The sequence below is a fragment of the Lepisosteus platostomus genome, chromosome 27 (assembly GCF_059453375.1).
Source record: "Lepisosteus platostomus isolate fLepPlt1 chromosome 27, fLepPlt1.hap1, whole genome shotgun sequence".
NCBI lineage: Eukaryota > Metazoa > Chordata > Actinopteri > Semionotiformes > Lepisosteidae > Lepisosteus > Lepisosteus platostomus.
The window spans coordinates 9,158,668-9,171,638 of record NC_142637.1 but is presented as its reverse complement, the minus strand read 5'-3'; the positions used below and the strand labels follow the sequence as shown (position 1 = coordinate 9,171,638).

Here is a 12,971-nt window from a genome sequence, read left to right as displayed (position 1 = left end):
TGAAGAGAAACGGACAGACTTTCTCTGGCCTACAGGGGAGGACAAGACAGCTTCACTGCTGGTCTCTATAGCCCGACCCCGAGCAAGGGGGCAGGGGGCACCAGTCCCCTACTGTTGCTCCCAGTCCAGCTTTCACTGCTCCCAACACCCCCAGGTCTAAAAGCACAGAGCTCTGAGGCAGCAGATAATGTTTCCAATACGCACCCATGTAGTTTCACAGACACTCCCATTCGCATTTAACTTGAGGAAAAAGAGGTTTAATGCCTTCGTCCCACCAGCTCTAAGTCTTACAAGTAAAGCAGCAGCAGACTGGGCTCATGCAGGAAAAGCACCCATCGTCTCTCCGACTCCCAGCACAGTTCTGCTCGCTGTCCCACAGAGCCGTCCGGAACGGCTGCAAGGGGGGAAAAAGAACAAAAACAAGGGACTCCAGAACAACGTTGGTTTGATCGAAAAGTTTAATACAGGCATAAATAGCAGAAGAGAACAAATCAAAACACAAGTGAACAGTCGAACAGGTTCATGTCCCTCTGTCCCGGGGGGGTCGGAGCCCAGAGTGCCTGTGGTCTGGGGGGGGGCTGCCGTGCCACAGAGCCGCACACCTGCGCGGACAGAAGGACAGGTGTCAGAGCAGAGCGGACAGCCTCACCGGGACTCGGCAGCAGGGCAGCGAACCGGAGATCCGCCTGGATTCAAGCCCATCCCTCAGGCTTACTGGGAATCTGTTGAGTGTCCGCCTGCACAAATCTCCGAGTAGCACGCGTGCAAGTTGCCAAGTGAGCATGTGAACAAAGGGGGCGCCTGTGTGCCCTCTGGAGGGGCAGACTGTAGGAGCCAGCAGCCCTCCTGACTCAGCTGCCCCCCTCTTCCTTGACCAACAAACACCCATAAAAATCCTCACACTTCTGTAGCGCTTTCCTGGACACTCCACTCAGAGGGATCCCCTCCACCACCACCAGTGTGTACCCCCACCTGGATGCTGCACCAGTCCGCTCCCCTCACACCAGCTCTCAGTGGGGAGGAGAGCAGAGTGATGAAGCCAGTTCAGAGAGGGGGATTATTAGGAGGCCATGATGGGTAAAGTCCAGGGGGAAATTTGGCCAGGACACTGGGGTAACACCCCTACTCTTTTCAAGAGACACCCTGGGATTCTTAATGACCACAGAGAGTCAGGACCTCGGTTTTAAGTCTCATCCGAAGGACGGCGTCTTTTTACAGTACAGTGTCCCCGTCTCTATACTGGGCATTAGGACCCACACAGACTGCAGGGTGAGCGCCCCCTACTGGCCCCTCTAACACCTCTTCCAGCAGCAGCCTCAGCTTTCCCAGGAGTCTCCCCTCCAGGTACTGACCAGGCTCACACCTGCTGGGCTCCAGTGGGCGGCCAGCTGGGAGCTCCAGGGTGATGTTGCCCCTCCCCTAGCGCCCACACTCACCTTGCTAACCGCATGGTTCCCATGGTTACTCATCCTTCTGGAACTTGCCCCTGATGTAGGGCACGTAGTCAAGGAGCAGGCGCCAGTCTGTGGCGTAGACCAGGCCGACCGCCCCCACCGAGCCCCAGCCCACCAGTGTGGGCACCCTGCCGGGGGAGAGAGGGGGGCGTGGCTCAGGACAGGCTGCATGGCCCGGGCACACAGACTCTCGAGTAGCCCAGAGCCACACACACATTACTGTTCTCTCTCCTGTAAGACAGTTGGCCAACTCAATCAGCCCTGAGCACCGTGGAGCCATGAGATCTGGCACCACCTGTCCCCACAGCTTTCCAGCCAGGGGTCACCTGTCTAGGGCACACACACACACACTTGTCCAGTGGTCACCTATCTAGGGCACACACACACCTGTCCAGGGCACACACACACACACCTGTCCAGTGGTCACCTGTCTAATGGACACGCATACACACAGCTGTCCAGTAGTCACCTGTCCAGGGCATGCGCGCACACACACACACACAGCTGTCCAGGGGTCACCTGTCCAGGGCACACACGCACGCACACACACAGCTGTCCAGAGGTCACCTGTCCAGGGCGCGCACGCACACACAAGGGCAGATCTCCATGGAAACACGTGATCTAGGTACCACTCCCCCACAGCGCTCAGTTCACAGTCTGAACGTCTGTCCCCCACCTCACAACCACCGTTCGCCTGACTCGTCTCCCGTTTGTCTCCCAAGCTCACCTACACTATACGGGTGACAGGGTCTCCTCCTCCTGCCCCCAGAACACCTGTATCCAGAGTTCTACCTAATGCAGGGCTCCAGACTGAAAATTAAACATTTAGGAGCCAAATGTCTTTAAGTGGCCAAGTTCCTATTAACAAAGACTCACTGTGTCCTCTGTGCTCTGCCTGCAGGTCTGGCCTCCTCTTTTACTGCCTGATTCCCGCCCTCCGACGGCTGATTGGTCTGTCGTTCAAACTTTAAAACTATGTTCTCTTTTTGTCAGAGTGTTCAAACTATATACAGTCACACATGGAGTGTCTCCTCATCAGAGTCTGAGTCAGTGTCACTCAGCCATCCTGTACACTGAGGAAGAGGAGCCCCCTTGTTTGAGCTGAGCCAGCACCTCACACAGGGCTCGGGATCACACACTGCTCAATTGAAGGGCCTCCTGAGCCGATCCTGATGAAGTCCTCCGACCTTGAGATATTAAGTGAATTGCCAATGTTTGATTTTATTATCCGTTTGGTGCAAAAAAGCCTCGTTCACACTGTGCAGCGGAGATGGGCAAGCACAAGCCTGATCTGAACTTAATGCAAAACCTTCCTGAAATCAGTACAGTAAGGCTCTTTGCTCAAGATGAGCTCCCACAAACCACTGTAGGACATGTCTGCAAACTGGCCCTTGCTGAGCAGTCTCCACTGTCTTTGTGTTCGTGCTATGAGTTCGTCTGCAATGCACTCAGACTCCGCACATGCGGTGTCGTCATCATGACTTTGATACATCCGTTCCGTTCAAGATCTGGGAGGCGTGTTTTGTGAACGGTCCTTCCTCGCGTTCAATTTCAGTTTCAGGTCTTTCTCGGCTGTTTTGTCGCAGGCGCGAGACACAGCGGGGGCTATGGGTGTCCGTCTTGGGGTACACCTCGCTATCACACAAGCACGAGCTTTTCGAGGCTTCGGACCCTCTCCGTGTTTTTTTTTTAACCGTTTCTTTAAAAAAAAAAACAACCGATGCGTCCCTTTAAAGAACTCCAGTTTTCCCTGCAGCTTCCTAACCGGCTGTAGAACAAAAGTCGCAATGCATCATTCGCTGAAACCGCTCGATTTAGACAGACGGCTGTTCAGATGCCCCGGCCTCCGTGAAGTCTAGGGACCCACTGCAGTGGTCGAAGACCCACCGGGGGGGAGATGCATCGGACCGTCATTTCACGCTTCGCCACTGTTAGCGGATCGGGCAGCGGGGGGGGCGCTTGCAGCAGCCCGTGTTCTAGCTTCTTAGCCGGCTACCCTTCACCAGCAGGCAGCGCCGTGGGCCGCGACGAGGACGTAAAGGCGGAATTAAGTACCGCCTCATCACCAGGTGGAATTGGACCACATATCGACACAAAGCTTTGGCGTCTGTCGCTAATGGCGACTAGATGTTAAGTTACTGTCGCCAATTCTTATTTTTGTCGCAGTCTGGAGCCCCGCGGATGCCAGGGCCAGGCCCGTTCTCTACTGCCCATGTTCCTTCAACCCCTCGTCTCTTCCATGTGCCTATAAAGCGCTTTGAGAAGCCACCTATTAAGGCGCTATATAAAATAAAGTTTACTATTATTATTATTAGGGCAGCACACTAGTGCCTACTTTCAGAGAAGCTGCACATCAAATTAAGTCCACTGAAGTCATCAGGCACTGCCCTGATCTCACAGGTCACCTGGCCAAGCCAGAACAAGCCCGGTCCGCGGACATAGCCGGTGTTTCGAGACAGTCGGGGCTCAGCACGTCCCCACAGCGAGATCAAAGGTCACACCGATACCAAGCCCGGTCGTGTCGATTTTAGATTAGGACGGACTCCGCCCCCTGCCCCCTCCAGCGCCTCCATCAGCCAAGCAGACCCCCGACACAAGCATGAACTACAGAACACGGCGATCAGCTGGCTCCCTCGGAGTTAAAATGAGCCCAGAAGCACTAGTTCGATCTCTGCCAGAGATGAATCGATACCAGACGGTTTGCTGTGAGGTAGATTTAAATCTGGGAGCAGGAGAGACTTCTTTACACAAGGGTGGTGGGAGTGTGGAACAGGCTGGCCAGCCATGTTGTTGAAGCCGATATCCTGATTTATTTAAACAAGCAACAATCGCATCAATACGTTTTTAACCACAAAATAGCATCCTCGTGTGTAACGTCCTATATATATATAAACTGTTTTTTTTTTTACAAGCCCGCAAAGGCCAGAGAATCACACGCCAGACAGCTCCAGGGAACTCTGAAATATCAGCAAAACACTAGCACTGGTGAGCGCGACACACGCACCTCCCCTGGCCGTGGACTTGTTTCGCGTGTTTTTCCCCACAAGAAGACCGCGGTGCCGCTCCTGCAGCGGCTGTAGGCGGCGGCGGCGGCCCGGCCACGGCGCTCCCTGCCCCGGGTCAGCGAGCGACCCCGGCTCGCAGGACGGAGGAGACGCCGCGCTCATCTCGGGACCGCAGAACCCCCCGAGGCCATGAACACAAACCCTGGTCCCCCTCCCCACGCAAAGCTCCGACCTTACCAGGACTTGGCGATCTGGACGTATCTCTGTCCGACGAGCTTGCCGAGCATTTCTAGCGCTGACCTTCCGCTGTCCCTCGCGCATGCCTTAAATGGCGGCCTGAGGACCCCGAGGGCCGTCTTCAGCAGCGCCTGAAGACAACGATCGATTTCGCTCTTTTATTTGTTATTTAAAAAAACAGCTTAATTGCAACCAAAGTATATTTATGAATTAAACTCGTTCGATTTATTTTTTTTCCAAAATGTAAATCTTTTTTTCACAGGCACAGATCAGGACAGATCTCAAGTGTTCATGATATGAAACGAAAAAAACTGGCCGGACCTTTTTGTTTCCTTCGTCTATTTAAAACAAATTCTTTAAAACACTCATTAATTTATGTTGGAACTATTATTACCCTAAATTATCTGGACTAGTTTAAAGCACAGGGCGAATCTTAACGTTGAAAGGAAATTTAGGTTGTTTGGTCTGAGATCACAACCTTTAATAAAAATATGCGATAAACGTATTTTACGGACCAGATTCCTTCTCCATAAATGTTCTATTTTCAATTCTTTTGAAAGAAATACATATTAATCTGTATAAAATATATAATTGTAAGTGTAAGATACCGGATCACACTAGTAATCACGCAGTATTCTCCTCTGGGCTGTGTACGACTGCATGATACCAGATCTTCACATGCTGTGTCCAACGTCTCCAGGCGCTTCCTTGTTGGAATAAATATAAAAAATACAAATAACGTTGTACGTTGGCTGTGTTTATCTCGGGAGTTCATTCTTTAACAACTAACAACTGCATCTTTGTGTACCCGTTGTGTAAGTGCAAATTCTCTAAAACATGGTAAGTCTGTCATTAAAACCCTTTCAAAAGATAACTTTAAACTCCATATTTGGGTTCCAGCAATTCTAAAGTAATGTGGCTTTCAAAGCGCTTTGAAAAGCCAGTCTTAAAAGCGCTGTATTATTATTATTGTTGTTGTTGTTGTTGTTGTTGTTGTTGTTGTAGTTGCTGTCTATAGTATTGCCTTTTATTTTCATGGGTAAAAATTCGATTCACAAATGATATGATAAAAAATGGTACAGTACATGAGAAAACGAAGTAAACGAGACAAATTAAGAACGCTTTAAAATTCCACATTTTGTAAATGTATTTTCTTAAATTAAACTGTTTAGAGCGCGGTTATTTATTGTCTCGACCCGTTGCAGTGCTGGATTCGATTCGCATCTGTGGAAGGAGTCTGCGTGTTCGTGCGTCTTCACTGGGTGTCCTTGGTTTAATCTCACACGCTGCCGAGATTAATTCCCGTCCCGAAATAACTCCTCAGTGTGAACGGACTAGCGTTCCGCCTCGAATGGTTGTTTTTTTAGAGCTCACTCAAACTCTGACAAGAATCTGTGAGCTTTAATCAGTACTATACTTTAAGATTGTTATAACAACACTGTAGACATTAGAAGCCGTCTGTAGATTTCTGCTCAATACGTAAGCAAACTGCGCCCTCTGCCGACAGCATGTAATAGTGCTGGCCGTACTGCACTAGCTCCGAGGCGGTATGCTGTACACGAGTGTCTGCTTCCATTTCTGACTGGACTAAGAACAGTAAGGAAAATGTATCCTGCAGAGGTGGAGCTGTTACATGTTAGGATAATTCCTACTGAAAGCAGTAAAGCATATAAACGGAAGTTAAGAACAAACTAAGACACGGTGCAAAATCGACTACTACAATCATTTACAAACTCGGGCCACCCGGCGGAACTGACCCTGAAGCGGTTCGGAAATCCTTCTTGGCGTTAATAGTTTGGGACGGGCCACATGAACACTGGACAGAACTCCTGCCAACAGGAGTCTGAGCTGAGGATCCGACTGAAAGGAAACGGGCAACAAAACCTTTACAACAGCCCAGATCCTATTTATGTGCGAGATGTAGAGCAACCTCGAAGACGGACAGTCGTGAGAAACGAGCGGAGTGCTATAAAATGTGGAATGGTCTTTTCTTCGGAGTACGATACAGTAACTCGTGGATCTACAAGAAAGTTTCCAAACCCTCTAACGCAAGTGAATGTGAGCCTTCAAGCTCGATGAGTCACTGGAATCGCTGCTCTTGTGCTGTCGGACACCCCGTAGAAAGCAAACTAAGATCTGATGCAACAACAATCACAGGTTCCACAATTCTCAGGTTAAAGTAAAACCTTTATTACAAGTTTTTTTTCTTTCAACTTTTAAGTATACAAGTTTCAAAAGACAGACATTGGAAAAAAAGGTATATTTCTGTTATTAAAAATGGCACATTTATTGCTACATTACTGTTATATACAGGACAGATCTCAATAGCTACTTTATATATAAAAAATAAAAAGTCTGGGACTGGAGGCACTCTGAGAACAGCAGCAGACTGTAGGTGTGTCCCCCATAACACGAGAGCTGGAGGCGCCAGGGTCTGCTGAGAAGAGGGGGTACAGGCGGAGTCTGTGACGTCCCCGCACCCCACGACCCACGGTCCTACTTGTGCTGCCTCTTGATTGATGTGCGAATGACATCAGCCAAGAACGTCTGCAATACTCCCACATTTCGGTAATATCCAAACTTTTAATCTCGAAACTAGGCAAAACAATACCTTAAGATATTTCATGCTGTCATTAAAAAGGGTTTTGAAAGAAAAAAATATCCATACATTCAGAAGAAAATTCTGAAATACCTCTGTCCAGGTCAAGATTACTTTCACCAGTTGCTTGTTTGCAGATAATTGCAAAGATAATTGAAATGTTTTTTTACTTGACCATTTTGTAGTTTTAATCAAAACAAAATTATAAACCATAACACATTTTCCTTTTTCTGTAACCATGCGAAACCGCATTCTGATGTGCTCAATAGGGCTCTCGTCCCGGAAGCCAGTTTGAGAGTAAAAGTTTGGTCAGGAAACTCAAAAACGACAAGCTGAAGATTGGGGTGGGGGAACTCCAGGAAACGATATCTATCCTGTTGAAATGCTGCAGGTACGGTCTGCAGGATGTAAACATTGTGGAAGTGAGAAATACTGTTGACAACAAGTGGGGAAGAGCTTGAGATGAAAGCAGGCGATGCACTGCGGCCCAGCCTGGGGCGCGAGAGGAGAGGGCGCACGGTGGGCTGCTCTCCCGGGGCCGGGGGACAGCGCTGTCGGCTGCACAGGCCGCCAAGGACAAGTGCATCCCCTTAGTAGCAGGGAAAACTCAAATCCGGAGCTGAATACAAAAAATAAAAACCTACAAAACCAATAACATTCTTACTCGAGCGTTGTCATCTTCCTTTCAATGTTGGTATTAAAAAAAACGAATGCTTTAAAAAGATGCCCAATTTTTCAAATCTTCCACTTCCTTCTACCCACCTTTTACACACCATTTCACAGGGTAGGCTGCACCACATGGCAGGACACGGCTTACTTCAATACAAAATAACAACCAAAACACATCTCAAGTTTAAAAAGGAGATTGAGAAGTCAGGCACTGGTGAGGTATCACTCTCCTATCATGACGTCAGAAGACTCGAGAATGAAAAGGCCACACTATTGCTTTTATTTTAAATTATTTTTGTCTTTAAAAAAAATAACACTTTCTAGAGCGTAGGACTGCTCCTCACGGCGGTCAGCAGGTGACCGGCGGAGCGGACAGGACCCCTGTGGTGAAGCGACAGTGCTGCAAGCCGGCGGGCACTGCGGGAGCACAGCCGAAGGACCCCCCCCCCCCACCCTCTCCAGACCACCCAAACGCTGTCGGAACACTCGATCCAATAATAATCGCATGGAGGCTGAACTGTAGTTCATGCAAGAAAGGTTGCAAATGAGTTTAGTCTAAATGAGTGACTTTTTTTTCCCCCAGCCTAAGCCACAGTAATTTAGCTGCTGTGATACCAAAGAAAACTCAGTAAAAGGTGAAAGCATGGCAGTGTGTTCTACTGTGGGGGGTGGGTGGGTGCTAATACTGACAAACCAGGATTCAAAGTCAATACTGAACAGAACATACCAAGGGCATCTAGGCCAGATTTGGGAAGTGTGGCATCCAGGACACCAGATCTCCCTGTTTATCCTGTTCTAACTAATCCTTATTGCTTCCAGTGATTTCCAGCAGCACTGCTAATTGATCGAATACAATTCAGTCATCCTAGACTGGATTAAACTCAATCTCTGTGAGATTGTATATAGATGTATAGATGCAGTGTTGTATCTATACATACAAACCTGAAAAAATAACTGATTTAGCACCTGTTTTTAATGTGTTACTTTAAGTCTAAAATCTGAAAAGGTCAGATTCAGTTGATAAAATGTGGCTGCATTTAAACCAAGTTCACTTCCTTAAAACATTACAGACTAAGTGAAAATGTCATTTTTTCTATTAATTTCAACTTAATACTACATTTCCAGCATTCTGAAAAAGAAAGCGGTTGTAAAATTATCTTAAGGCTCACCCACCCCCCACTGATCATGATCACAGAACCCCAAATAACTGGGAAAGTCCACACCAGAGATCGGAATTTAAAAAAAGGACCCCAAGCAAGTAACTAGTCTGATGGCCTGTTTCAATAACACAAGCTGTGCTGTTCCTTCAAGGTTGTGCATTTTAAGGTTCCTGTCAGCTTCACCACAAGAGGTCCTATTACCCCTAACCCCCCCACACACACAGCCTATACACTTGTACACAAAACCAGTTTCTTTAAAAAAAAGATACGACTGTCCATCTTATGACAGTCTGTAGAATTAAGAATTCATTTGTTTCAACTTCTTAGCTTTTACTACAATACACTCTATATGTCCTGCTACTAACTTTATTTTTAAAAAATCTACACTGTATAGTCTAATAAAAAATATATTTTTTTTCTTTGCTCATGTTACATAAAATAACGTTCCCAAGTTATGCACTTATGAGCTCGACTTGACATATCAGCTCCCATTCTGCTGTTGTTTCCGAAATGCACAATGTTCAGTCTTGGAAACCCGATCTCAAGGAAGTGAACTGAAATGGCTGAACAAGACCCAGCACACTGGTTAGGGGCGGAGAGGTCAGAGGGAAGGAAGGGGGGAGGAGGAGGAGGAAGGAAAGTTTTGTTTGCATTGCAATTCGGTTTTAGTCGAAATTACCCTAGATGCAAAAATGGCAGTTTTTAGTCCATCCCAAATGTCTGCTCCTGTTTGTGTGTGAGGGGGTTTCTAATATTTCAACTCTTTCTAGATCTCCTCCGATTTTAGTTTCCAACAGTATCCAGAGGCAATGAACAAAATGTCTGCCCTCGTCAAATCCCTTTTTCCTTGACCAAAGCTTGGGAGCAAGCGTTGGCACCAGCGCCGGTCCACGTAGCCTGGCCTGCAGCGGCTCCAGAGCCGAGGGGCAAACTGACAGTACCAAGGGAAAAAAAAAACATCTCCAGCCACATGAAATTTGCAGTCTCCATTCCAGCCCCGAATGAGAGTGGCACCGACCTCATGCCTGCCTCTCATCTCTCACTGGGGCACAAATCCAAAAATTACATCTGCACAAGAAGGCTGAGGTTAAATCTTCTCTTCACTGGCGGCTCGCTGAAACAGTATCAAGGCAGACGCCAACTGAGCACAACTCTGTCCCTGCACAAAGACAGTGGGAGGCACAAGTGTAGCTGGCAATTCGAGTTGGTCCGAGATCCAAAGACGGGTCAGATGAGAGCTGTAGACACCTCCAGATCCTTAGCCATTCTCCTCCTCTTGTGCAGTAAAGAGCTGGGATGGGCCATGAGTTTGAGGAGATCTTTCCAAACGCGTGGCAGGGCAAGAGGGAGCACTGGGAGGTCAAGGAGTCTGGCTGGTGTAACAGTGTACTTTACAACAGCACTCTTGACCGGGACTGTCTCTATGGTGCTCCACTAGCATGATTCTGGAGTGAACTCTGGAACTGTAGTCCTCCCCCAGCCCTCGTATTCCCCGACAAGAACTCCACTTCGCAAAGGGCAACGTCCAGAGCACAGCAGCAGCCAGAGCTGCAGAAAATCAGGGTACAGAATTGCTGGGATTAACCAAAACTACTACTTCTAAACAAAAAAATAATCTATAAAATTGTCTCAATCCCAGGAACCAGAGAGAGACGGATAAGGAAGGTGGGGCTTTTCCCCTCACCTCTCCCTGAGCACCAAGAATCAGAGGTTAGTGTCTCAGTCTCCTCACTGATATCCTCAATCCGTTAGAGGGGTGGGAAGGATCCATTTCAGAACCAAAATAAGATTTCTGCTGGGAATGCAACAAAAAAGTATGTAAAACTTAGGGTTTACAACCATCTGACAAGTTTTTTCCATGTGAAAAAAAATGATTTTGTTCCAAATATTTAAGTCTGTTTCTCTAACAAATCATAAAAAAATTGTGAGGATTAGGCACAAATCCATACTCATGTTTCTCGGCAGTGAAAGGTTGAGTTCATTGATGGGACACTTTTTCCACTGTTCCATAGGATTATGGAAGCCAATACATGTTTACACATAAAAAAAAACGAGGAAACAAGTTGTCTTCACATTTGCGCTGGTAAGTCACGGTCAGGAGTGCGGACAAATTGGCTGTCAGTTTTGGCAGAACGTGTGTTGGGGGGTGTGTGCATGTCTCTGTGCGTCTCAAACAGGTGTACAAACACAAACACGCAGAGGAGAATGATGGAAGAATAATATAAGGCCACATCTTCTGAGAGCCCTGGAAACTCCACAGGATCTGAAAGACCAGACAAAGACTTTGCATCAGGTTTTCTTGGTCTCTTTAAATCATCAGATACTGAAGAACCTCTGAAAAGTGTCAAATAATCCCCAGATCGACTCCATGAGCTCATTAAGAGCAGCCCTGGAACCGAGAGGCAGACACTGCAGCCCGTCATGGAGGAACTGCATCAGAACCCCGCTGCACAGCAGTGTGATCTAGTTTGGGGCTGATTATGGGCTACAGGCTCCTGTATATGATGAACAGATGAATTCAAAATTTAAAAAATATTTTACAGAGGTTCTGAAAAACTCAAGCAGCTGAACAAACAAGAGGCTCCTGCAGGCCATCAAGTGGACACTTGGGACTGAATGGTTCAGCACACGAGTTTCAAAGCGCCACTCACCTGGGTGTTACATATGACTGACAGGGTTGTGCCCCTCACCCCCAAGTCCAGGGTGTCCCCCTGCTAGCTGCATCTGGGGATCCCCTACTACCCCCGACACCTTCTCCTCCTCCCTGCGCTTGAGACAGGCTGCTTTGGGGTTCAGGTTACGTTCTGAGGGGGTGAAGCAGAGAGGTTTATGAGTTTCATGGACTGGTCAAACTGACTAGCAAGGCAGAGAAGCTCCATCAGGCTCAGGTTTGCAGAGTCCTCCAGGATATGAAGATTAGTTGGCAAAAATGCATGACTCATGTTAACGTCCAGAACTTTGCACATCAATACTGACTGAGTGCTCTTTTTATTTTAAACTTAAACTTAATTGGGTGATCTATATTACAATATAGGAACTACAGTTCTCTTGCAAATAGCTTGGCACATAAGCTTAAAAATGGACAGTTAACCAAGTGAAAAATGTTACCCAGCTCAGCTTATTTCTATTGCTGCCAGTAAACTGATAGTCCTTCGACGACTACGCTTTTAATAGTAATCCTGCCAGTGAATGTTTAGGTCTAAAATATTTCTAATTCTGACTGTGTAGATGTAGCCTTTGTAACAGGGAAAAAAAACAAAAGGAATCAAAAAAGGTTTAGGATGGAGGAAAGGATGTGTGGTTGGGTGGAGTCCACATTGCAAAAAAATAAATAAAACATACCCTTACAATGTAAATTGCAACATCTGACAATCAAATGGCATGGGGCTTACTTGTGCAGGACAAAGGATGGAGAGAACAAGCAACAGAAAGGGTTATTACAGGAAGAGAGCTGCAGCAAAGCACAGCACACAAACCCTCAGCACACTCCCAGCACAAAGCAAGGCAGAGCTCTCCAGGCCCAGACAGTAATGCAGGCAGAGTTGTCAGCACTCTACCGCCCCCCAGTGGCGGTGGACAGGAGCCCTACCTCGCACCTGCTTCTCCAGCCCCAGGATGACCTGTACTGCCTGCTGCAGGATGATCAGTTTGGTTTGGGCCTTGTCGGTCTTCAGGTGCACCTGGCACATGCGGCCCAGCTCCCTGAAGGCCTCGTTAATGTCGCGCACGCGCACCCGTTCCCGCGCGTTATTGGCCATGCGCCGCTCGCGGTCCCGCAGCTCCTTCTCCTCCGCCGTTAGGCCCTCCTCCGTCGTGCTGCTGCCGGGGGTGGGAGGATTGATTGAGG

The 12,971-nt window shown here is 47.8% G+C and overlaps 2 protein-coding genes across 9 annotated transcripts in view; both read right to left on the bottom strand.

Moving 5' to 3' along the window:
* Positions 1-241: 241 nt before the first annotated feature.
* uqcr11 (ubiquinol-cytochrome c reductase, complex III subunit XI) lies at positions 242-4,827 on the bottom strand. Of its 2 annotated transcripts, none has more exons than XM_088622563.1 (3): positions 4,697-4,827; positions 1,437-1,582; positions 242-394 (listed from the first exon to the last, which is right to left on the bottom strand). In XM_088622563.1, exons 1-2 carry the CDS (start codon positions 4,744-4,746, stop codon positions 1,462-1,464), a joined length of 171 nt encoding a protein of 56 aa, XP_088478689.1. In that variant the 5' UTR covers positions 4,747-4,827; the 3' UTR covers positions 242-394; positions 1,437-1,461. The 2 variants fall into 2 exon arrangements, with proteins under 2 accessions (XP_088478689.1, XP_088478688.1); XM_088622562.1 differs by lacking the exon at positions 242-394 and adding an exon at positions 441-602.
* A 2,035-nt stretch (positions 4,828-6,862) lies between these two features.
* The window catches only part of tcf3b (transcription factor 3b), a 45,316-nt gene continuing 39,207 nt past the window's right edge, over positions 6,863-12,971 (bottom strand). For 5 of the 7 annotated variants that reach the window (XM_088622544.1, XM_088622543.1, XM_088622546.1 and 2 more), the window contains 2 exons: positions 11,776-11,928; positions 6,863-11,387 (listed from right to left, as the gene is read on the bottom strand). In XM_088622544.1, the coding sequence (XP_088478670.1) occupies positions 11,783-11,928 (146 nt within the window). In that variant the 3' untranslated portion in view covers positions 6,863-11,387; positions 11,776-11,782. Of the gene's footprint in view, positions 11,388-11,775; positions 11,929-12,713; positions 12,944-12,971 lie in introns of all 7 variants that reach the window. The other 2 variants (XM_088622547.1, XM_088622548.1) reach the window with 1 other exon arrangement.